The 26,798-nt window shown below is 33.4% G+C and overlaps 1 protein-coding gene across 1 annotated transcript in view; it reads right to left on the bottom strand.

The window, feature by feature from the left end:
* CSMD3 (CUB and Sushi multiple domains 3) overlaps positions 1–26,798 on the bottom strand; it is a 1,170,241-nt gene that overhangs the window by 257,172 nt on the left and 886,271 nt on the right. The window contains exons 28-30 of the mRNA XM_049093360.1: positions 16,918–17,109; positions 8,264–8,402; positions 4,823–5,010 (exon numbers count right to left, since the gene is read on the bottom strand). Coding sequence (XP_048949317.1) covers positions 4,823–5,010; positions 8,264–8,402; positions 16,918–17,109 — 519 coding nt within the window. The remainder of the gene's footprint in view (positions 1–4,822; positions 5,011–8,263; positions 8,403–16,917; positions 17,110–26,798) is intronic.

Below are 26,798 nucleotides of genomic sequence, written 5' to 3' on the forward strand. Positions count from 1 at the left end.
ATTCTCTCTTATACAAACTATTCTAAATACTAGAAAAGTAAGAATTCTCCCAAAGTTAGGGGGTTGTATAATCTTGATCGAAACTAGACAAAGACAGTTATAAGGAATGAAAATTATAGATTAATCCCATGTTAAGAGATCAAAGACAATAAATTTTAATTGATGTTAATAAGCCCATGGCAATATATACCATAATTACAAAAATTTAATATTTTGATGCACTGAAATCAGCAAAATATACTAGAAGCAAAAAAAAAAAAAAAACCCATAGCAAATTGCTTTTATCCTATGAATGTGAAAACATTTTAATGTTAGAAAAGTATAATATAATTTACCAAATGAAGAGCTTTACAAAGGAAAACCATGTAATATTTTCAATAGCTGATGAAAAGGCAGTTGAAAAAATTGAAGCCCATATGGTTAAGCAATTTTTAGTAAATCAGGAATGGAAGGGAACTTCCTATAATTGATAAAATTACATATAGATAGTGTAACTTTTGATTAAGAGTGTCCATTCTGCACACTCTGAACGAAATCTTAGTTCTGCCATAGGATTGGGCAAATTACTTAACGTTACTGTGCTAAAACTTCTTTAGAAGTAAATGATTTTTGTATGTATATAGTCTTAAAAAGCCCCTGAAAACAAGGAGTTAAAAAATGTTAGGTCTTATTAACATTACCTCAACCAATAGTAAGTATCATACCTAACAGTAAAACATTAGATGCATTCTCTTTAAAATCAGTAATGACCGAAGAACAATGGCTACCACTGTCTTAATTTGATAGTACTGAATTTCTTACCCTATTCAGTAAGCAAGAGGATGAGGGGTGGGTGAGCATAAAGACTAGAAAAAAAAAAAATCACAAGAAACAACAAACTAAAAAATAAAACCAGAACTGTTACTGTTTGCATAGAAAATCCCAAAAAATCCATAGAAAAAGTATGATAACAAATGAAATAATTAAGCAGGTTTGCTAGGGATTAAATAGTTACAAAAATCCATTTATTAGATACAACTGTCAATATGACTAATTACAATGGAAACTACAAGATATTTAAGATTTAGATGAGAAAAATTTATAAAGAAATGATAAGCTATTACTGAAAGACAATGAGGAAAGCATGACTAAATTGAGAGATATGCCACAATAGTAGATGAAAAGATTGAATAACATACATACTTCAATTTATTCCAAATAATTCATAAATATAATGCAATCCCAATCAAATTCAACAGGCAGAAATAACTTAATTCTAAAATCAAAATAGAAGTTATAAAGGTGAATAGACACCAGGACAGTTTTTGTTTTTGTTTTTTAAATTTTATTTATTTACTCATGAGAGACACACAGAGAGAGAGACAGAGACACAGGCAGAGGAAGAAGCAGGCTCCATGCAGGGAGCCCAATGTGGGACTCAATCCCAGATCTTCAGAATCACACCCTGGACTGAAGGTAGCACTAAGCCACTGAGCCACCCGGGCTGCCTGACACCAGGACAGTTGTGAAGGATAAGGTGGGGTACTCTGCCTACCTCATATCAGTACTTATTTTAAAGCTATAGTAGTAAAATTCAGAGAAGTCTTGGCCTGGGGATAGAAAAACTGGCCAATAGAACAGACTGGAGAAGTCAGAAACAGTGATAAAGAGATTTCATATTTGACAGCAGTAGCATTGTCTTGTCAATAAATGGTGCTAGCATTGATTATTCACTCAAAAAAAAAATAGATTACTAGCCTTCACAAAAATAAACTCCATATATATAAAAGAGATTAAAAATCAAAAGCAAAACTTTAAAACTTTAGAAAAAATTAAGGAAAATGCCTTTATGATTTAATAATAAGGAAAGATTTTTAAATCAAGGCATAAAAAGCACAGACCATGAAGAAGAGGAAAGGATAAATATTGATATTTAAAATTTTTGTATAGGAAAATAAACCAGAAATAGAGTGAAACTGTTTGCCAAAGTTGGTGGTAAGATTTTTACTACAATATGGAAAAAAAATAAAGGATTATTATCCATAATATAAAAGGGTTTTCTATAAATAAAAAAAGAAACAGGCAACCTACTAGAAAAATGTGCAACAGTAGAAATATGCAATTAACAAAAGGAAACCTCGGTATGAAAATAGAGATGTTCAACTTACTAGTAACTGGAGAAAAGAATAATGACATGTGATAACATTTAATACTCATGAGACTCACAACTTTCAAGGGTGATAAGAAACTTTCTGGTTTCTCAAAAATGGGGGATTTCTTGAAATCATAAATTGAAAAGGTATCTGCACACCATGCAGATTGCAGCATTGTTTACAAGAGCCAAAACATGGAAGTAGCCTAAGTGTCTGTCAACGGATAAATGAGTAAAGAAAATGTGGTACATATACAATGGCATATACGGCCATAAAGGAAGGAAATCCTGCCATTTGTGACATATGGATCTCAAGGACTTTATGCTAAGTAAAGTAAGTCAAACAAATATATATGCTGTGTGGTTTTACTTATATGTGTAACCTAAATAGACAAACCAAACTCATAGATACAGAGAACATATTGGTGTTTTCAGAGGCCAGGATGGCAGTTGGGTGAAATAGGTGAAGATGATCAAAAGGCACACACTTCCATTTATAAGATAAGTTCTGGGGATGTAATGTATAGCATGGTGACTATAGTTAACAATAGTATATTGTATATTTGCAATTGCTAAGAGAATAGATCTTAAAAGTTCTCATCACATAGACCACAAAATGTGTAACTATGTGTAGCCGTGGATGCTGCGGTAATCATTTTACAATATATACATATATCAAATCATTATGTTGTACACCTAAAATTAATACAATTGATATGATTATACATCAATTATATCTCAATTTTTTTAAAAAAAATGTGAAGTTTCTGAAACTTTCTTTGCTGTTGAGAATATAAATTGGTGCAACCTCTTCTGAGAAGAACTTAGCAATATGTTAGGTTCAAGAGGTTCATACCTTTTGAACCAATAATTCCATTCCTAGGTATATAATAGGTATCTTAGAAGGACTTTCACAATTATGTTCAGGAAAGTATCCAAAAGAATTTTCATTTCATTATGAAACATATTTGGTAGTGTAAAACTGAAACAAACTGTCTATCCAAAAATTTATAAATTAACTGTGATACAGTCATGAGATGGAATATAACAAAGAAATTAATAATCTAGGTCTACATGTCTCTATCATTAAAAACAGTGTAAAGGGAAAGAATTTCGTAAGTATATGTACATGATGGAAATAGATAGTTTTTATGAAAATAGGATAAAAGATGTGTATGTGATAGAAAACATGAAAATACCTAGAAACATACATACATGGAAAAAATAAGCACCAAATTCAGAATTAGGAGAGAGCAATTATAAAAAAGTAGGACTAAAAATGGTCTTGAGTGCTCATTATGATTTGCCTGGATAGTCAGCCAGCTGGGTCGTGCCTTGTGCACAGTGTGGGGAGGCCCTTCCACATGGAGAGATTGGTATGGTGCTGAAGTTCAATCCTGCATAAGACCAATACTTTTTAACTCATAGTTGCAAGGCCTAGACTTTTCCCGAGTCCTCTGGTTTGGAGCATCTAGCATTTGCAAAGAGCATTTGCAGAGAATCCCAATAAATAGCTGGCCACCCAGATCTTCACTGTCTGGTGTCAGGCACCTTGTAAATTTTTCCACTGACGAGGCCATTTTCTTTCTTTCTTCTGTAAGATGAAAGACTCATAGAGGGCTCAACCTTCCCACTATAATGAAATCCACATATATCAAGTCTATATCCAGTAAATAACATGGTCCTGGCATGCAATTCCAAATTTTGTTGGAGCTATTGGAGGATTCCAAGTATCTGTATATTGCTTATTTGTCAGTTTTCTCTTTCTCTACCAAAGACTTCCTTAATCCTTGCCATGTAAACTTGTGGAATTAATCTGTACTTCTTTTGATAGACCTGAAGAGAATACGCCTTATATTTCATATTATATTTCGTAACACAATAATAAAGAGATCTGAAGCAAATATGACAAAATATTAAGGTTTGTCAGGTTGGATAACAGATACTATGAAGTTTGTTTTGTTATTCTATATAATCTTCAGTTATTGAAAATATTTCATAATGAAAGAAGAGCTAAGTGGTAGTAACAAATCCAAAATATGTATTTTTAGTACTCAATTCATAACTTGAAATAAGTTATTAGTGTATCCTTTATGAACCCAATTGTTGGAAAAAAATTTAACTTTAAACAACTAAGATCTTTTGTCTTATAGTCATTGAATAAAAGTTAAGAAAAATATATTTATAAACATCCATAGGCATTGTAATTCATTTAAATACTTGCAGAAATATTTTAAAATATTATAATTATCACTATATTTTATTTTCCCTAGTCTGAATATTGACACATTTAAATATCTTTAGACATTTTCTGAAATGTAATTATCAGTATACTTTATTCTCCTTATCACTGAGATTAGTCTCTGAATAAAGATGAGTGAATCTTCAGCTTCCAAAAAATTTGTTATTGTTGTTTTTTAATATTTTGTGGTCTTAGCCAACTACCACAGTGTACTAATTGCTAATTTGTTTGTCTGATACATTTCCTTTGGTAGTAATTAGGGAAATGCTAATTTCCTTCTCACTGATAGGAAAAGTCTACAGTGAGAGCCCTTTTATGAAATAAATCATAAGTAATCTGCACTAAGAAATACTCATATAACTAACCACTGACAATAGCCAATGCAGAATTAGTCTTCTGGATAAAATACAATCTAAATCATGCAGCTAAAATAAAATGTTCACATTTACCTTTGTATTCTAAATGAAATCCAGTGTAACTAACAGATCCATCACTCCGAAAAGCCAAATGCATAGTATTTGAGCTGCTTTCTATTCTCTCTGGTAACTTGCTGTCTTGAAAACTTCCAATCAGCGGGCTATTACTGTCTGGTCCATCATATATATAGAGGAAATCGTAGTTAGGTTCTATGCTAAAACTAAAAGGAGAGAGAAAGAGAGAAAAGGAGTTGGAATGGTTACTGCTAAGGTATTAAGTGTGATAGTCAATAATCATATATTAATTTAGTCAATACCTTTAAAAATAACAGACCTTGTTAACATAAGCTAATTTGAAAATTTACCTGGCAATATTCATATATTGAATATTGCCAGGTAAATATAGGTGAATAAAGCAGTGGAAAAGATATATTGGTATTTTCAAATATTTCTAAGTTGGCACTGTGTCTACAGGGAATATAAATGATAGTAAGGTAATTTATCTAATGAATGGGTAGAGGGTTTTGAGTCAGATATATAAGTTCAAGTCTTGCTTCTGCCCCTGTTAGCTACATATCGTTATGTAAGTTACTTTATATCAGTAAAACATGGAGGATAACATCTATTTTTAAAATTTTTCATGCAGATATTTTCCATTATGGAAGTGCAACCTCTTTTTTCTTTGTCAGTGACACTATTTGCTTGAACTTCAAGCATATTTGCTGTTTAAAATTCAACTCTACTTGTCTGATTCAAGCAAAAGTTTGAAATTCAAAATTTACATTTAAATTACTCAAATGAAGTCCTTCACATTGCATTAGGTATTCTTTTTCCTGAAAGTAAATGTATTTTCTTCTTTTAGAACTTGATGTAAGAGAAATCAAACCAACTCCCTGTTCGTCAAAATTAAATAATGTGTAAATAAGGACATTTTAGCATGTAAATTATTCAAATCAATATTTTGATATTGCAAACTTTGCATAATAAATTTGCCTTAACAACCTTCAAAAGTATGAGAGTTGTCCCCTAAAGATTATAGAACTTGCATATTTAGAAGGCAGAGATGTACAATCATTTGTCTATGACCTAGCTCACACTGTGGCAGAGAAAAGGATAGATAGACTCAGTTGTGTCATTAAGAAAAGTCAACAAGTTCACAATATAAAATAAAACCAGAAAAACTTGCAATTGTTAAACATCCATCAGTGGAAAAACTATCCTGTCAAATTTTATCATCTTTGTAGATAAATAAGAAGCTTGTTAGGTAAGATATATTCTTTCCAAATCTACTGGATTTATAGAGGATACATTTATATGACACTTATAAACCCTTACATATGCATATAGAAAGAATAGGAATCCAGCTAGCTTACTTGTGCATACATAGCAGTGAAGAAAAACTGGTATAATGCAGGGTTTTCAACCTCAATAAATAAGGGCCCTTTAATATAAGAAAGTTAGGAGACCACCACAATGTTCCATTCCATTTAATTTATTCAGTGTAATCTTCATAAGTCTAAATCAATTAATTACTCTTGAAAACTTTTTGGTGGATATAGGCCTAAATTTTGGTAATTTTTGCTGTAAGGTAGCAGGAATCAGAGGACAAGGCCTTATTTTGTTACTTACTACACTTCTTCTGGGGTAAAACAACCTTTCTGAACTTCATTTTTTTCAACATTAGGATTTGATGAGTGTTATAACTTCCTTACCTATGTCACTGTTGGCAGAGTCACTGGAAGCGAGTGCTTTATAAATATATACCTCTATGTATTATCCTCAGAAACCCAAAGCCTATTTAACAAAGGACTGCAGCACATTTCTTTTTAATTTCTAGTTTGGACCTAAATAAATGCTTCTAAATATTGCTTTGTAACTTTTTAAAGAGGGACAATAAGACAAAGAAGTCGTTTTTTAGGAAATTTTAGAATCTTAGCTGTAATGACTATTTTACCTGAAAAAAAAAAAAAAAAAGGAGAGTACATTCTAATAGAAAGTTCTACTTTACAAGGCAGTTTCATAAATATTAACTTGGTCTTGTCAATAATCCTGTGGTATAAGGAAGGGATTATCATTTCCATTTTCCCAATGAGTACACCAAGGCCCTGAATGCCAGTGATCTCCCTAGGGTCACAATATAAACGACACAGCTGGAAATTAAATTTAGGTCATGCATTTCATCTAATACAGCCTTCTATCGCTCATTTATTAACTACAATAATTTTGTAAGTCTACTAAGGCCTGTATCATTTAAATTGACATTTCTAATGTCTGTACTGCCATTTCCTCAACTGTAAAAATGAGTATATAATAACCTCAGCAAATTGTCTTATAACTTGGCCCTAGCATAGCTAACATTACCATCAATATTGCTTTATTATTACCAATTATCAATGTATCTCTACAAATTATAGAAATCCAAAGTCTAAATATGTACACCTTATCACATTTTTATGAGTTCAAATTGTTTTTAAAACCTGGTTTCAATATACTAGAAAAAAGTACATATTTAACCTTAATATTTTACATAAATACCAAGCAGCTTTAACACACCGTCAGAGGCACTGTATGTCAATCTGGGACACTGAAGGTCAGGAACATCTCTACTTAAAGAATCATTTGAGTTGCCAATACCTAACCCTTCCTATTGAAATATTAAGGGAAAGGAATAGGACCAGGTTCTGTGACAATAGGTATAATTTCCATGTGAAGAAATAGGTTCATTCCAAAAACTAACCTAGATGGTGGAGGCAGAGTTTGAGCTTGAAGCCAGCCACCTTCTTTCCCACACAGGAAGCTGAATCCTCTGCTACTTCAGTGCTAAGCCTACCCTGCAATTGACATTACTAAGCAACAAATGTAAATTCTGGAACACTCCCAGGTAAAGCTCTATCATGAGACAAGTTATGCTGAGAAATCATGTGGGAATGATTCATCGGATTCTTCTTTGTCAGCTTGACTTCATGAGATCACCATAAAAATAACAGGTAGAATGCATGTTTTCACCAGCTCAATGGTAATGTGCATGCACAGATGGGTATTTAGAGGCTACAAAAAGATGTTGGGTGGTACACAAATAGGAGAAAAAAAACCCTGGAAATATTGACCTTTTAATCTTGAAGTTTGGGGAAAAAAAATTAATTTTTTGAGGCAGCAATGGTAAATACAGGGAGAGAGGAAAGGTTATAAAGAGATCACATTTCACTAGAGACAATAAACTAACTACTCGACCTTTAGCACACTTCCTCTACACTGAAATCTGGTGAAGATGGTCACCTGCTAGACTTCAGAACTACGGTGGCATCTATATTATTACACAAGGCTCTGAGAACTGCTGATTGCAGAGTACTAGTGCTGGAATTAATGAAAATTAATTAAAACGTCATATACAGAAATAAAACTTTGCCTAGTGCAAATGCTAGGATAAAATAACAAGAAAAAAAATTTTTAATGTGGAAATGTACAGGAACTCACCTGATAAATGCCAAGGAGATAACGTAGTCTGTGTTGACCATGATAGTCCAGTCACAGTCCCTGCTGTGGGGATACGGATGAGGGAAGTTTGGTGAAAGAATAAAGCCTGACGATCCTGTTAAATTGCCTCCACAGGGTGCTTTAATTTAAACAAACAAACAAACAAATGCTTAAGTGATTAATAAGATTAGTTATCAATATTTGTATAAACACTTCTCTGAAGAATTTAGAAGATTCTGTACACATCTGACTTTTTCTAGTATTGGACGGTTGAGAATACTGCATTGTATTTCAAGAAAGGCCATTAGAATATTAAAGACATTAAGTGTGTAGTTACATTGAATTTAGCTTCTTTACTGGCTTCAAAAGACAAGAAGAAATTATATATGTACCCTCCTCACCTTCTATTACTATTTTGTTTCATGTAAAAGATAAGTATTGAGAAGAAGAGTACAGATGGTTTTCCCACGGTTGCTAAATCCAAATCTAAAGCTTACAGGAAAAGTCAGAAACAAAACAAAGCAAAATGAAATCTCTAATAAGTGGAATAACGGGATATGAGATACTTGGCTCATTTTCACATCTTCCCCAGTACCTTTTTTAATGTATTTATGGAGGAAGAGTTTTTGACAATAGTGAATGAGTGAGAATGGATAATTATTTGTGAACCTACAGCTCTTTACAATAAAACACCCTTATACTGAATGTTACCATCTCCCTAAATTCTAGTTGTCTGACTTGTTGATGAAAATAGACAAAGACTACAGTTATTGCAGATACAAACAAAGGTTTCTGTGACACTTCATTGGAAAAGCTTTAAAACTTGTCAGTGAAATTCAAAGAATACATTCTTTAGGGGATTATTGTTGAAGTCTGTGTTTAACAGTTTATGATCAGGAAATAGTATATAGAATTGTCAGCTTCAGAAAAAACAGAGCCATGAAGATAGGGAGGCCCCAGTGGTGGAGTGGGACAGTGGGGATATACACACACACGCCCAAGAGAGAGACTGAGATCATGATTTCATGATGTCTCTCTCATACATGTAATCAACATGCCAAACTTCTTCTCTTATCTGAATTTTAAAATTGTAGTTTTCTCACGTAAATTTCAGCATTCAGTTATAAGGCATTTTGGATTCTTTTAACAGCATCAAATTAGTTTTGGAAGAAGGAACATTTTGGTTCTAGCAACATTTCAGATCTCTGTTCTTTGCCTGAGTCTAGATAAACAAAATCATCACTCTGATTTGGTAACGTTTGCCATCTAAATAATGGATGTCTGCTAGGATATTTCTCTACTCCCCTCCACTACCCTTGCCTCAGTGTCTCAGTGACTGTAGATAACCTCAGCCCTACTCCACTGAGAATACTTATTTGCTCAGACTTAATTTATTCACTACTGCTTACCTATCACCTGCACATCTTTGTGGATCTTATCAAATGATTAGACATAAATATATCAGTTTTCTATAGTCCTCCCTCTTCAAATTTCAATGTCTCCTGAATATTTCTCTCTACAATTAGAGGATAAAAATCCCCTCCTATTAATCAGAATAACACCCTCAACCTGGTCACATAATTGCTCTTCCTTCTCTGGAATCTTGGTTCATTTATCACCTTCAGTCTCTCCGGCTTTATCCCCTGTGTTCACAGACATGTTCAGAGGTCTTTTATCCAAAAAATAAAACAAAGTTCCTTAGAATCTATTGCTTTTCACTGTTTTGTCAACTGAAATTGTTGAATTTTACCTGATGATTAAAAATGCCCTCACCTTTTTTGTGTTTGGTTAAATGGGCTTACTGTGAGGAACCACCCTTCTCCATATGACTCAGATAAAACTCACTTATCATGTATTAGATAGGACCCCTTAAAGAAGCTCCCTTACCTTCTTGTGATAAGACCCTGTAGATTCCAATTCTTTGACTCAATTGATTAGCTAAATTTACTCATTATTTGGAATAAAATGCTTGTAACTAAACTTTAATTAAGCTTTCATCCTTCCTCTGAGCCCCTGAACTTTGGTCCACCCTCAGCCTTGAGTCATCACACAACATCTCCTAAAGACAGGATGGACTTGAAAGACATCATTCTCTGCTCTACTAATTGATTGGTCCACTATTTCATCCCATTTCCCTACACTGAGTTCTTTTTAGCCTTATATACTCCACTCCATACAAGGAGAATTCCTTTTTTCTAACTCTTGAGATGCTTGTAGATCTTATGGTCACATTGCTCTCCCTATCACAATGGTTATCCCCACAACACTCACACTGCAATAGTTCTTTATAAATATAAGTCTCTCCTTATTTATTTATGATTTGTCTTTTCTAACTAAGTCTTTTGAAGAGGACGTCTAATGTCATTGGCTCTTTCTTCACCTGCCTGCTGTATTTACTTATAGGCAGACTAACATGATTAGCAAAGCAGGTCACCACCAGGAAAAAAAAATCTCATAGAAAAGCACCAAAGTATTCATCCCAAAGTATTCTCTTGGTCTTACATTGTTTTTCTTTTAAATTATATTGACAGAGACACAATAACCCTTTTGTTGAGTATGGACTCTAGATAGCTTTATTAGTTTCTTTCCACCTCCCATTTTTCTCCAAACATTGCTACCTCCTTCAGCCTCCATGTCCCCAACACAAATGCTTCTTAGCCTACCCTAGAATGACTTTTATACTTATTCACTTTATTCTTCTCATTGTATCTATAGCCATTCTTCAAGGTTGACTTTCACCTTAAATTAACTCTCCTTGTTGCTGGAATTCTACTTCTAATTTTCTCCTAGTGTCTTTGTACAGATCTCAGTTTTATTGCCAAGTGTGTCTTCTTCAACTTTGTCTTATAATTCCTTGCCTAGTCATCTCTAATTTCCTTGCCTAGTCATCTCTGATTTTTGCTCTGTTACATTCTTCCATGTTGACCGTATCCATTTTTAAAATTCCAAGCCATATGCCCAAATGCTCACTAGCTATCTCTACCTGATAGTCTACAGATGCATCATTAAACACAGAGTATCTGGCATATCCAAACCTCAACTCAAATTTGTTTCTTTTCTTTTTTTGCCACATGGATCATGATTTATTGTGTAGCAAGTCCCCTATCCTTGGACAGTTAGGCTGTTTCCAATTTGTGGACTTTGTAAACAGTGGTGGCCCTCTTCACCCTCCTTTCAGATGATTTTTTTTTTTTTTTTAAGTAGGCTCTATCCCCAGTGCTAGGCTTGAACTCACAACCTTGAGATTAGGAGTCTCATGCTTTACCAACTGAGCCAGTCAAGTGCCCCTCAGATAATTTTATTGAGGTTAGAGTTCTGGAGACAGAAAGCTGGGCCTGAGCACAAGGACACTGGGAGTCCAGTCTGGAGTCCTTCCCTCATGCCCAGCCCCCTCATGTCCAGGCTTATTCACACAATCTCAGGCAGCCATCTTCACTGCCGTATTGTCCAGCTCTGTATGTCATTATTTTTCTTTTTGCTTTCCCCTCTAACTGCCCTTCTCTTCTGGTTATGGCCCACATCCTGGACCAGGGCTGGGACTCTTCAGTGGGCAGGAAGGGCTTGGCCTGAGAATCCCTTCTCCATACCTACTGTGTGCTGGGTACTCTGCAGACACTGGGCTCACATTAGGTCTCCCCATCCTGTTCCCCTTCTTCAGCTATGGCACAGCTGTGTTCCTGGCAATTCCACTTTTGTTCACCCTGGGCAAAAAGTCCTACGTGTCCATACTAGATATTTCAAATTTGTTTCTTCTTTTGCATTTCTAAGTTGTTTGATTAGTGCTGTCATCCACCTATATTTCCAAGCTAGAGGTTTAAGATTTTTCTTTTCTTGCTGCATCCATGTACCACTCCATCAAGAAACACTACTAAGACTCTACTTCTTACATCCTATAGCTATATTTCAACCTATTGCTCCTTCCTTTCCTACAACCATATTTCTAGAACTGATTCTTATCTCCTGAATTATCACAACGTCTTCTTGTTTCCCATGCCTCTGGTTTCCTCTAACTCATCTCTCTCCCAATAAAAACATCTAATCAGACTATGCCTATGCATATAATTCTGCAATTATTTCACACTGCCTGCATGATAATGCCCCAACTCCAATACAACTTTTATGACCTGATCCTTGCAACCTTCCCAATTGAATCAACCACCATCTTAGACCCAAAATTTACACTCAAGTACTAACAAACTGCTTCAAATTCCTGGCACTTCTATGCCTTTGCTCCTGCTATTCATGTCTGCCGAAATGTTTTCTCTCTTCTACATGTATAGAACGCTTATGTTTTAAGATTTGTCACTGCCTCCACAGAGCTTTCCTGGAAATTCTTAGCCTGGGCTCTACTTCAGCTTTCTTCAACTTCCTCTAGTACGCAAAAAACCTCTAACATTTCCCTTCCATATGTACTTAAGTATTCCCTTCAGGTATCTGCATTCATCACTAATCTTAAATTAAAGACTGTGTCTTAAATGTTATCTTAAACCTGGGATTCAGTACATAGTACACATTCCATAAATGTTTGTGGAATTGCTAATGGCTTCTTGTATTGATTATGAAAATAGTGAAAATAACTGGGGATGGATGAACAATCTAATTTGTAGCTATATATTTTGATAAAAATAATAGCATATTTTGCCTTTAGAATTTGTAAACTTATATATGAATTTGAAAAAAAATAGAAAAAATGTGTAGTAAGGGCAAATGTATGTATGTATGCGTATATGTATAAAAGACAAAAATGATAGCAAAATGTTTTTTGTGTTGTTGTTTTTCATAAACTATGGTAGCTGGATTGTGTGGGATTACATGGTAGAGGGATTCTTATGTTAATTTGGAAGAGCATAGGAGAGTAAATTTGTCTAAATTCTCCTTATCTTTCACAGGGAACATGTTTTGTTTTGTTTTGTTTTTAATTGTCAGAAATATACAATTTCTGACAATATACAATTTGTATATACAAATGCATGCGTCCATATATACTTTTATATGTTTATATCCTTTATCACCAAAGATATAAGGAAATTTTTAAAAAAGATATAGGAAAATATATTACATATATTTTTAAGTATCTTACTGGATATTTTCCATGATCATTCTATAATCTAGGCATAAGATCATCTAAAAATTCTTGTGATTCCATTATTTAAATTATATACCAACAATTTCCCAATATAGTTCGTTATAGTTGATTTTGGAAATCTGCAAAAGCCACCGAGGCAAGGAGAAATATTACCTGACATTTGTATATCCCAAATATTGAGTAAAGAAAATTTTCTTTGCCTCAAAAAGAGAAAACTTTAAATAGCATTTGGAAAATACATTTTTATTTTAATGCATGTAATCATCAAACATCCAGAATAAAAGTCTCTTTAAGTCAAATAGATTTATGAAATAAATTTTCAGTTAGGTTCCATGGATTTCTGACATAAATGATGAGTGTTGTTTCTCAAAAGGCAGTTACACAGGCCACTATTGATAATTATTTTATAATATTTTTTTAAAAGATTTTATTTATTTATTCATGAGAGACAGAGGCAGAGACATAGGCAGGAGAAGCAGGCTCCTCACAGGGAGACAGATGCAGGACTCGATTCCAGGGCCTTGGGATCACACCCTGAGCCAAAAACAGACGCTCAGCTGCTGAGCCACCCAGGCAACCCTATTTTATAATCTTAATTTTCTTTGACCCCATTTAGTTTTATTTGTGTATACTGACTTTAGCAGCAGCCCACTCACATTAATGTCTTTGTTACTTACCTTCATATTGAGTGCTACTACTTTCCCTTTGGCAATGTCAAAGTAATCTTCACACTGTCAATTTTGTTGGAATGAATTCTATTAACTCTCTTAAAGATGACGTCCTTCTATTTGGTACTTGCTTAAAGGCTATTTCAACATGCAAGCAAAATGCTTTATACTCCAGGGTCTGAGACATAGACTTATGGAGTTTCTAAAAAGTTCAGAGTTAATCTTTGGCATAGTATTTCCAATCATGGAGTTCTTTCTTATCAGTTTCAGAGGTCAAGATTTGTGCAGCCTTAGCAATTTTTCAGACATTTTTTTTTTTAGGTTATTTTCTTCCTCAGAGAAGCTCTAATGCATATCTTCTCCTCAAGCTATCTTTTCCCACCAAAAAATAATACACAGCACCATAATCCATAAAAAAACTTTGCTCAACCTGCTCAATTTAAAAAATACTTAGTGTTTCACTATTTTTTCCCCCTAGAATTAGGACTTGAAAGCTAAAGTCTTGTCTACAAATGGAATTATATTAAAGCTAATCACAAAAATCTTTCATCCTTTATGTTTTGTATTTTAGTGTTTTCTAGAATTTTAGTGTAAGGCTGTCTGATATTTTAGAATTCTAAACATAATAACATTTCACATTATATAGCCCTCTGGTAATTCTAATAAGCCACACCCTCTCACTGGGTTGAAGAGTTCTAACAAATCAAAAACTCCTACAGTAGTTCTGTAGTATTCTATCATTTCTTCTTTACACAAAGATTCTCTTTATGAGATAGTCAAATTCCAATCATTTGGAATGTGGTGTTTTAATTTAATTGGATTTTTTAAGGTTAACTGAATAGTAAACAAATGGAAAATTCATTCTTTTTCTTTGAAAAAAAGAATTTTAAAGATTTTATTTATTTATTCATAAAAGACACACAGAGAGACGCAGTGACTCAGGCAGAGGGAGAAGTGGCTCCCTGCAAGTAGCCCAATGTGAGACTCGATCCTGGATCCCAGGATGACAACCTGAGCCGAAGGTAGATGCTCAACCACTGAGCCACCCAGGCATCCCTGAAAATGTTTCTTAACTGTATTTTATTTTTTGTTTTTATAAGTATAGTTATAGTAAATGTAAATTAATCAATGCTTGATTTAGAATCTTATAGCAGTAGATGAAGAACAATATAAATGCTAAATGGAAATAATGAAGATTAAAGGAGAATATAGGTAAGTCTGTATTGGTTCAAGGTATGTCCTTATGTTATTTTATTTTTTTAAAGTTTCTCTAATAACTTATGTTATCTGCCTCATTTTCTACAAAGGTCTAGAACTGTCATTACTCTCTGACAGGCTTGAGGCTTTAGATGTGTCTTGCTTTATGCATCAAGTGTTTTGAAATGCCAACGTGTAAAACACAGAAAACGTGATGTGAAAATACAGATTTTTTTTTTTTTTAGCTTTCATTTCATTAGAAAGTAGGTTCACAAGAATAGGGAACTCCTCTGTTGTTGTTGTTGTTGTTGTTGTTTTCAGATTTTATTTATTTATTCATGAAAGACGAGAGAGAGAGAGAGAGAGAGAGAGAGAGACAGAGACAGGTGGAGGGAGAAGCAGGCTCCATGCAGGGAGCCTGCCATGGGACTCAATTCCGGGTCTCCAGGATCACGCCCTGGACCAAAGGTGGCGCTAAACCACTGTGCCACCTTGGCTGCCCCTCCTCTGTTGTTTTACCGCTAAATCCTCCATGTTGAGAACAATGCCTAGGATACCCTGAGTTACTAATGAATTTGAGCTTGCAACTCTTGCATATGAAGTTACAAGATGAGGAAAACAAATCTGAATTGAGTGGTTGAGTTTGTTCCCTTCTGACTGAGGTACTACACACTCTTCCTATTACCATGTGACTCAAAATAATTACTGTGAAATGATTATTGAAAATGCATTTATGCATTGCATATAACTGAACAAAAATAAGGTTTTGTTTCCTAAATGTGCCAGATTTGCTTAAGTTGAATTCTTTAAGAAATACAACCATGAACAATGAATGAATGAATCTGGAATCTCTCAAGTTGCTTACAGTATAGTAAGAGAGAATATGTAAAGAAATAAAATTTTGAGTAGAGAGAACATACTTTGGTAAAAATCTATTGTAAATTCAAGGCAGCATTAATTCTAAGATACTTGAGGTAAAAGGTTTGAGATTAGCCAATTTTAATTTAAAAAACTTAATAATGAGATTTTAAAAAGATTTTATAGCAGGTTTTATGCTAAAGATGGTAGGTACATTCTTCTAACTTTTCTCATACCAGTAGAGATATAATATGTATCTTAATTTTCTAGAGTTTAACTTGGGAGGATCAAGAACAGAACATAGAGGTAAAAGACAGTTGAATGTATGCACCAATCTGCTGTAAATCCTTAGATTTATATTTTACTACTCATGAATGGAATGTAAAGCCAAAGCTTTGAAACTAAACTCAAACATAAAGTTTCAATTAAATTTCCATTCCCTACAAGAAATATCTATTAGAGATACAAGATGAATATGGCCCATTTCAAATGCAGAATCTGAATCTACTCTCTTAAATTTTAAAAGCAGTGGGTAACTACATTTTTATAGTAGATAAGGGAAAATTTAGACTTTTCAAAAGCTTTACTTATTAACTTTTTTTTTTTTTTTTTTTAGTCAGGATCATCAAACCATTGAGAATCTAATGAGATTATGGACCTTTTCATTAAGAAAAAAAATTATGATCATTTAAGATTTTATGCCTTTTTTTTGGAGATTCATAGATCTTAGAAATATTAGATCTCATATAAAACCTATTCTAGAATATTGTTCTTAATAACATCAATACCCATTTTAATCATTGTTTTATATTTATATAAAATTTTAACTTTTCTTTAATTCATACCTATACAGACCGGCGGGCTGGGCTGCCAGAAGTATCGATTTTCTACTTGAATGCAGGTTATTCTTTCCTCTCCTTGAAGCTCATATCCTGGGTCACATTGAAAAACAACAGTGTCCCCAGGTTCTCGTCCATCCCCATTTCGAGTCCCATTCATGGGAACCCCTGGGTCACGACATGCAGTGGCAACAGAACCTATCAAAAGACAGAAACAAATCTTTAGTTTTGACGCTACCAAAATCAATTTCAACATTCCAGACCTTACAGTTTAGAATCTTCCTTATATCTCCATGCTTTTAGAAATTTAACTTAAGAAATGCTTGGGCCAATTTTTCAATCCCTACACAAAAAAATAATTGAAATCGTTTTTGTTAATTTGTGTGCTAACTTGTTTCAAGAAGGGGCATGCCATTTTAGTAGCTAAATAATAGATTTCCTGAAAGTTATTAGATGCTCTGTGAAAGACTGTGTAGAAGTTGAAGAGAAAACCATAGAAAGAACATATCTGCAAGGGAACTATTCCACAAAGGACTTGTATCTACGATATACATAAATAACTCTTAAAACTCAAGTGTGGTAGAGAGGAGGAAGAAGAAAACACATCCAATTAAGAAATGGGCAAAAAAATTTTCAATGAAGAGGATACTGGATGGTACACAAAAAGATTTCTTCAACCTCATTTACTATTAGGGAAATGCAAATTAAAACTGCAACGAGATATTATTATATACCTATCAGATTGGCTAAAGTAAAAGATAAGATGCATCTTATCTAATGCTGGCAAGGTTCTGGAGAAAATGAAATTATTCATGCACTGCTATTGGAAATATAAAATGTTATAGCCACTTTGGAAATAAGCATGTTTCTTGCAAGACTAACCATGTGCTTACCATACAGCTCAGTAATTACATTCATGTACATTTATCCCAGGGAGATGAAGACTTATGACCACATAAAAACCTGAACACATATTTATTCATAGAAGCTAAAAAAGTAGGAATAACCCAAATGTTCTTCAACAAATGAATAATTAAACTAACTGTGTTTGCATACCATGGAATATTACTCAGCAATAAAAAGGAACGACAATACACATCACAACTTAAAAGGATCTGAAAGGAATTATGCAGAGTGAAAAAATACAATATCAAATACAACATCAAATATCATACTGTATGACTTTATTTATGTAACATTCTTGAAGAGACAAAATTAGAAAGCTGGAAAACAGATTAGTTAGTACCAAGAGTTGTAGGGGGAGGGGATAGAAGGGAGTGACCATAGCTATTAAAGATAAGATAAGGGATCCTTGTGATGAACTGTACTATGTCCTTACTGTGCTGGTCTTACAAATCTACATAGAGCTAAATAGGGGCAGCCCAGGTGGCTCAGCAGTTTAGTGCTGTCTTTAGCCCGGGGCCTGATCCCGGAGATCCGGGTCAAGTTCTGCATTGGGCTCCCTACATGGGGCCTGCTTCTCCCTCTGTCTGTGTCTCTGCCTCTCTCTCTCTCTGTCTCTTATGAATAAATAAAATCTTAAAAAACAACAACAAACAAATCTACATAGAGCTAAATAAACATATACACACAGATATATTCAAAGTTAATAAAATTTAAATAAGATTGATAGATTGTATCAAAATCAATTTTGTTGTTGGGATATTGTGCTATAGTTATACAAGAAGTTGTCATTGCAGGAAACTGGGTGAAGAGTATATAGGTTCTCTTTATTATTTCTTACAACTGCATATAAGTGTCTAAAAATAAAAAGTTAAAAAAATCATTAGAGAAAGCAGAATAGTATGAGACCATAGGAAAGCAACTATTCTTCTATATACAGTATATGACACGTTTAATAATAGTTAACTCCAATTATTCAGGTTAATGGACAAAATATTATTTTGAATTACCATAAAGTAGATTTACCCTAAAGCATATGGCAATTAAGTATTAAGACAAAGAAGCTATTAAAATTTCCATTTAAATTATTATTAAACTATATTCATAAATGTAGGATTCACTTAGTATAAATTATTTTTTTAATTGCATATTAAACTAATGACATAAATTGCTGATTACAGACACATAACTGATATTCACTCATTCATTCACTTACTAACTTAATATATTCCAAACATTTTGCTAGGTTCTACAAACACAAAGAAGAAATGAGCAGACACAATAGAACTAAAGAGACTCCAAATTATTTTGCATAGTGGTGGTACCAATAAAGAGATTCTATTATAAACATCCTGAGGGGGTAGGTAGTTATATAGATACACAGGTAAGTAGATATAGATAGATTGATAGATTGATCAATCTGCCTAGTAAACTTGTTGTAGCTCATCTCTCTAACATATATACACAACCAAGAAACCAGAGAATCTGCACCCAATATTGTAATGTTCTGATTCTTAATGTTGTATGGGAATCAAAAGGAACACATCATCTAAAAAACTGAGAAAAAAAGGATAATGGTGGGATGCTAAGCCTGACACTGAAAAAAAAGCAGTAGATCTCAGCTCAGGTCTGGATCTCAGGGTCATGAGTTCAAATGCCATGTTGGGCTTCATGCTAGTTAGGAGCCTACTCAAAACGAAAAAAAAAAAAAAAGAGGAAGAAAAGCGATCTCTAAAATAAAGGGCACATAGGTTGCTTTAGCATCAGATTCTTGTTTTTGGCTCAGGTCATGATCTCAGTTTTCTTGAGATTTAGTCCTCTGTCTGACTCAGCTCAGAGTTGATCTGCTGGAGATTCTTTCGCCATCCTTCGCCCTTCCCACCCCTCACGTGTGTGCATGAACACACTCTCTGTCTCAAATAAAAAAATCTTTAAAAATAAAATAAAATGCAATAAAAACAAAAAATGATCATTCATATATATATGCATATGCAACATATATTTTGTTTACTTTTTCAACAGACTAAAAAAGTTAATTTTTAAGGGTTTCATTTTTAAAAGGGTTACTAAATGTGGACTGCAAATACAATTTTACTGATCACTTAAAAAAAATCTATGTATCATGTATAATCAAAAGTCTTGTAGTTTTGCTTCATTTTTTCTGATAAACTAATGTTTCTGAGCAATGACTATGGGCAGGAATTTTACATATATAATTCCTTAAATATTCCTAACAACCTATGAGACAAGTGTTATTATTATCCTTATTTAGAGGTGAGAAAACTAAAATTTAGAGAGATTAAGTAACCTGTCCAATATTACAAAAACTAAAGAGTACACAAACAAAATCTGAACTGAAATCTGTCTGACTTTAGAATCCAAATACTTAAATGTTATACTAGACTGTCCTCTTCTATCTGCAACTGCTCCAGAGATGCAATTTTTCCCTAAATAAAATAAAATAAAATAAAATAAAATAAAATAATAAACCCCATTAAGAAATTATGGAAAAGGTAGGGATTATATCAATATCTCAATATCAATATCTCTTCCAAATGGAAAAGCTAGAGCTGGCACAAATTTGAACTATTGTAAAAATATTAAGTTTACTTTCATAGGAGTTCTTGTTGAAACAGTTGTTTTTAGTTATTAATAACAAATTCATATTCAAGAATATTGAGGAAATGGGGTAAGAAGTTGGTTCCAATATCCAAGTAAATTTGTTCTGTAATAACCATCTGTTCCTTCGCAGAGCATCTATAATGCATCATAGGCTCTGGACAATTATGATCTTCCAATATTGATAGAGATTTTTTGTGAAGTATTTTTGCAATAAACTGAGTCATTAAGGTGTTCTTGAATTGCTCTGTGATGGTTTTCATCCAGACTAAACTATATGTATTGGTTTTACAATATATGGGGAGTGATGTTCTACATAGAAAATTTACATTTAGGATGCTTTTACTGGAAAAAAAGTAACATAAATATGGAATGTGCTCTACTTTCAAAGTGAAAAATAGTAATGACATAAAATTACAAGAAAACCTCATTATTTTTTGTTGTTGAAGCTTCTCAAGCACTGAAGTCTGTTTCTGCAAAAAGTGTGAAGCCTCAGATGAACATTCCAAAAATAAAAATTAATGTGTAATAATGTATTGAAATAAGAGCAGTAATATATCTTAGCTGAAATTGAGGGTAAAAGAGATGTTTTCACTCTATTGTCAGATTTACTGTGGTTAAAGTGGACTCAAGTGGCTAAAATTAATCATTAGATGTCTTCGACATGGCAACTAATATATAGTGTGTGAAAATACGCATTGCCTTTGGATCTGGTCAATGTAAAGAAACAGAGGTGGTGAACACCTATTGTTCCTTTTTCTGTCAATAAACAAATTAGGATAATATTCTAAAGCACAATAGAGAATTATGGAGTTAATGAAAGACTGAAGACATTTTTTTTTTTTTCCTATTGGAACAACTTCAATTCTAAAAGCAGTCAGTGAAATACACACAGGAACAATTATTTTGTGTGAATGCCATTGTCCTATTTTCTTTATCTATTCAAAATTTGATCTCCATACTGGCTATACTCTGTGTTTGTTGGCAGACAAAATTATATAATTTTAGTATCAATCATTCATGTTTACTGTATTGAATAGAAACTATATCCACTGAAGAAAATAAATAAGTACTTAGGAGCCATCCTGTATCTCCTTGAGATTAGGAATGAAATAATCTCATATAATTAGAATAATTAAAATGGCATTTATATAATACTAGAATTTAATAAGGTATTAGTCATGTATGTAAAAATAGATTGATATTTTTATTTGATATTAATTTTTCATTTTTGTGGGACATAAAATTCTAAAAATTTATCATTCTTACTTGTTTTTTCTCTTTGTTATATAATTTTTTTTTAAGATTTTATTTATTTATTTATTCATGAGAGACACAGAAAGAGAGAGAGATAGGTAGAGACAGAGGCAGAGGGAGAAGCAGGTTCTATGCAGGGAGCCCGATGCAGGACTTGAACCCCGGACCACGGAATCATGCTCTGAGCCAAAGGTAGATGCTAAACCGCTGAGCCACCCAGGCATCCCGTGAGTTCAAATTTAATTGATGAAATGAACATCTGTAATTTTCTTTCCATTAAGGTGAAGTCTATCATTCATTCCTGATTTTTTTCTAACATAAATATGCAAACAGAAATTCCAACAAAGATAAAGGGTCTTAAGAATCCAAAGTCTCACTTGTAATGATATCATGAAAGGAACATTCTGGAAAAGCATATAATAGGCCACTTATATATAATATAATATCCAAATATTGCTTAGATTTAACTTACAAAGCTTTATAAAATTGATAATAAAAGATAACTGCTCTTGCTTGTTTCCCTCCTATGAAAAGGACTGGCCATTTATATTTTGGTTATTCTAGAATTTGAATTATCAAGTGGCTACCGTATGTTGTGCTCCTTATACTAGTTGACTATTACATAGAAATGATAATAGTCACAGGGAAAAAGTATATAACTAGCATATGTGAATAGTTAATATTATTTATATGTAGTATTTTGTGGACACACTCTTTCAAACCCTGCATTATGAGCTGCTTCTCACTTGATTGAAAAAAATCTGGGTACTACTATTATCCATATTTTTCCAATGAGAAAATGTAGGCTTACAAGGGATAAGAAACTTGCCCAACATCGCAGAGTTATTTAGGGTAATCAAAGTTGGAATGCAGACAGGAGAACACACCCAAGGGAAATTTCTTAAATAAAAATGATAGAACCTTTGAAATAAAAAATGTTTAGTGTATAGACTGTATTATAAAACTTGAATGATGTGATTACTTAAAATGAAATTTCTAAAATATGTTATTAACCATTAAGTGTCATTATAAAATCAGAAAACTAACTATCCACCTATCATTCTGATGGAGCAGTCCAAAAAACTGCACATTTACAACAGTTGACTTTAAATCTAATTAATATTTTACTAAAAACAATTGCAACCATCAACATTACTATTTTATCCCTGGGATTCCATTAGCATATACTGTGTCAAACTAAATAAAGTCTGTATATTTAAGAAAGAGATACAGTTAAACATGAAGAACAATTAATTTAGAAGAGATTTCAATAAAACAATGACAATAATGATTCCTGTCTCTATTGAGAGCACATATTATCCAAAACACTAGGCTATAGGCTAACTTCATACTTTTTTTTTTTCTAAAGATTTTATTTATTTATTCATGAGAGACACACAGAGAAAGGCAGAGACATAGGCAGAGGGAGAAACAGGCTCCACGCAGGAAGCCCGATGTGGGACTCGATCCTGGGACTGATCCTGGGACTCCAGGATCACTCCCTGAGCCAAAGGCAGACGCTCAACCACTGAGCAACCCGGTGTCCCTAACTTTATACTCTTAAGTTAAAATACCACATCTTTATAAAGTATTATTATCATGTCCATTTTTAAGTGGGTAAAATGAACCTCATTGATGTTAAATGCTTGCTCTTAGCAGAGTGGAGATTTGAATTCAAGAAACAACAGCGTTTCAACCAGTATAGTATATTGTCTCAGTATGATCCTATGCCATTACTGGATACAACAAAACTAAATCATGTCCTACTAAGGGAACATCTACAGTTGTTTATTGATAAAAGAATTAGATCTAGTTTTAAATGGAAAGGCAGGAATATTGAGCAGCTTATAATTCTTTCTTGCTACACAACAAAATTTCTTGCTACTAATATTTCACCATAAAGGAAAGCAAAAAAGACAGACTCTAGATTCTTTTCACAGGTATTATTCAGACTAATAGAAATTCGATTTAGCCATATATATGCTATATTTAGCTATATATGTGCCAGATAGTATTCTTTAATTACAATACTAAGGACATTGCACTCCAATTGTTTTTTTTTTTTTTTTCATTCTCTTTCTTCTTCTCATCCTCTCTTTTGCCTGATTTCTTCCCTTATAATTCACTGAGTAAGTAGAAGCTATAAGACAGGCAACTCCTCATTTAAGCACCACCAAATCTATCAGTCCAATCATATCTGCTTTCCACTGTGTTGCCATGGAGAAGGAGCTTTTGCTCTACTGAAGGTCAACCCTAGTTCTTGTGCTGCTGGTATTAAACCCTCTTTTACTCTCAAGGACTTTATTCCTAAATATTTCTGATCTCTTCTGAATTACTAGGTCTTCCTTCCTTAATGGCCCATTCCTAATAGCATATAGACATAACTTCCATTTTCCAATTTGAATAAATAAGCAAAACTCTGATTACATCTCCATCCTCTTACAATTATTTTTCCTATTTCTCTCCTTTCTTTAATAAGAAACTTATTAAGCATCTCTCTTGAGGGAGATATCTGTACAACTATTTCCGGTTTCATCATCAGCCTTTTATCGATATAGTCACTAAACAGCTCGTTAAATCTATCTGCCAGATCCAGTGGTAACTTCTATTCCTTCTTTTTCCAAAAACTTCTCAGCAGTATGTGCCACAACTGACCAACCTTCCTTCTTCAGGTACGTGTTTTTTTGGCCTCCCAGTCATCAGAATTTACTAATATTCTTTTTGGCTTATTTGCTGTTTCTTTTTCAATATCACCTCTGTCTGTATCTTTTTAACCTGATGACCGAGGGCTAAAATACTCCAGGGATTAATGTTTAATGTTCTGTTCCCTTCTTTGTACAATTTCCTCCAGGATAACTTCATCTGACCCATGGTTTTAAGTACTCTTTCTAGCTTAATGCCTCTCAAATTTGTATATTCAGCTTTGATGTCTCTCCTGAGCTCCAGTCCATGCCATTCAACTGCCTATTTAGCTCCTTTACTTGGATATCTAATAGTCCCTTCAAGGTAGAGTGTACAAAACATCTACAAAAGTATAAAAGTATCTCCTAATTTTCAGATTTTCAGAAACTATAAAAAATTTATTAAAGTTTTGCCTGTGTATATAATTTTTCCTATGGTATCGATGTCAATACAATCAAATAACATTTCCATTTGGAAACTTAAAAAAATCTCATTGCAAACTTCTAACTAACTAAAGCATCTAGATATGAATACTTTTGTTAGGAATAAATTCACCATAAAAGTTAAAAATCACTGACATAAGAAATAAATTGAATATCAGTAAAAATATAAAGTCTTCTCTTTAAATTTATTTTATTTTTTAAAGGTTATTTATTTATCTGTTTATTCATGAGAGACACAGAGAGAGAGAGAGGCAGAAACAGAGGCAGAGAGAGAAGAAGACTCCATGCAGGGTGCCCGATGTGGGACTCGATCCTGGGACTCGATCCCAGGACTTCAGGATCATGCCCTGGGCTGAAGGCAGGCACTAAACTGCTGAGCCACCCAAAGATCCTCAAGTCTTCTAATTTTTACTGTATCTTTTTATCCTAGTGATTTTTATCTTGCATAGTAGCATTTGATACCTAATGCATTCTCAACATTGTTACAACTCATCAGTGCTATAAATATACTTCTAACTTCTTTTTTTTTACTTCTAACTTCTAATCGTATGTTTGCTTTAATCTAAATGAGAGTATAATTTAATTAGAAACATGTACTTCACCTAATACGTATTTTACAATCCTTACCAGTGCATATATAGATTTCAAGTATAATGTGGATGATAGCTTGAACTATTATTCAGAGGTAATGTCTAAGTGACAATCTTAGTGGCCTTAAGAAAATTAATCTTCCAATTTTCTTATTGCATTGTTTTCTATAACAGGGACTAGATACACTAAAATCACTCATAAGTTCCAACGTATCCTTTCTATTCAGAAAATTGACTCTTCGGTATAGACTTGTTTATATCAAAACCTTTCAAAAAGAAAAACCTAGGACTTCATACTGTTGAATAAGTAATATTATCAGAAGCAGGAAAGTCTCTTCTATGGTAAGAAAGGACATTGATCATATTGCACTTGTTCCCTGAAACTTAGCAGTCTCATCTATAAAACTGGCATAGTAGCATTTTACCTGCCTGATTTTGTACCAAATAATATTTTAAAGTCCTATTCTAACAATTATGTTATATAATCCTATGAAAATATCAATTCTGAAATGAATCATTAAAGACCAATGATATTGTATGTCTTTGCAGTATCAGGAGACTTCAGCAAGGTAATAGTCCAGATTTGGTATTCACAAGGCCTTAGATTCATTTGTTCCAGTTTTATTGCCTTATACTTTTGTATTGACTGACAAATGGCACTATATTCTCTACTTCACTATGTATAAGAAAGTAAAGTTGGGTAATGGGAATATTTAACTTGTTAGAAAACTCCATCCAGAGTCAGATTCATCAGAAAATACTTGAAATGCAGATGGTAAACTAGAGGTGGATTTCACCCTGGAGTATTTTGCCCTTGATTGAGCTCTTCCTTTGTACTAGTCCATCAATTTTATAAAGAATGTTCAACATTATTATTAGGCCTACAGTCTGCCAGCTACTCAGTAATGTGGCTATCTTTAGAATTTCATTATGTTTCTAAGGATACACCTAATGATATGGCAAGTCAAGTTAAAGTAGATGGCAGCATGACAGAGATATTGCCATCAACCCAGGAAGGAAACGAAGCTTCTAATGCATAGGATGCAAAAAAGAACCTCAAAGCCAGTGTTGTCATATATTTCCAAGGATAGAGAAATTTATTTTTTTAAAAAGAATATTCAATTATTTTATCAGTTAATTGCTCTGCCCCCACAATAAGCCAGGTATTGGTATGCTTGATATTGAAGATATATTCTAACAAGACAATATCTCCCTACCTTCATTGTGGTTTATGCTTCAGTATGAGGATAAAAGTGTGAATAAAATTACTGATACAGGGATGCCTGGGTGGCTCAGTTGTTGAGCGTCTGTCTTCAGCTCAGGTCATGATCCCAGGGTTCTGGAATTGAGTCCTGCATCAGGCTCCCCTCAGTGAGCCTTCTTTGCCTTCTGC

The sequence above is a fragment of the Canis lupus genome, chromosome 13, assembly GCF_003254725.2.
Source record: "Canis lupus dingo isolate Sandy chromosome 13, ASM325472v2, whole genome shotgun sequence".
Lineage (NCBI taxonomy): Eukaryota > Metazoa > Chordata > Mammalia > Carnivora > Canidae > Canis > Canis lupus.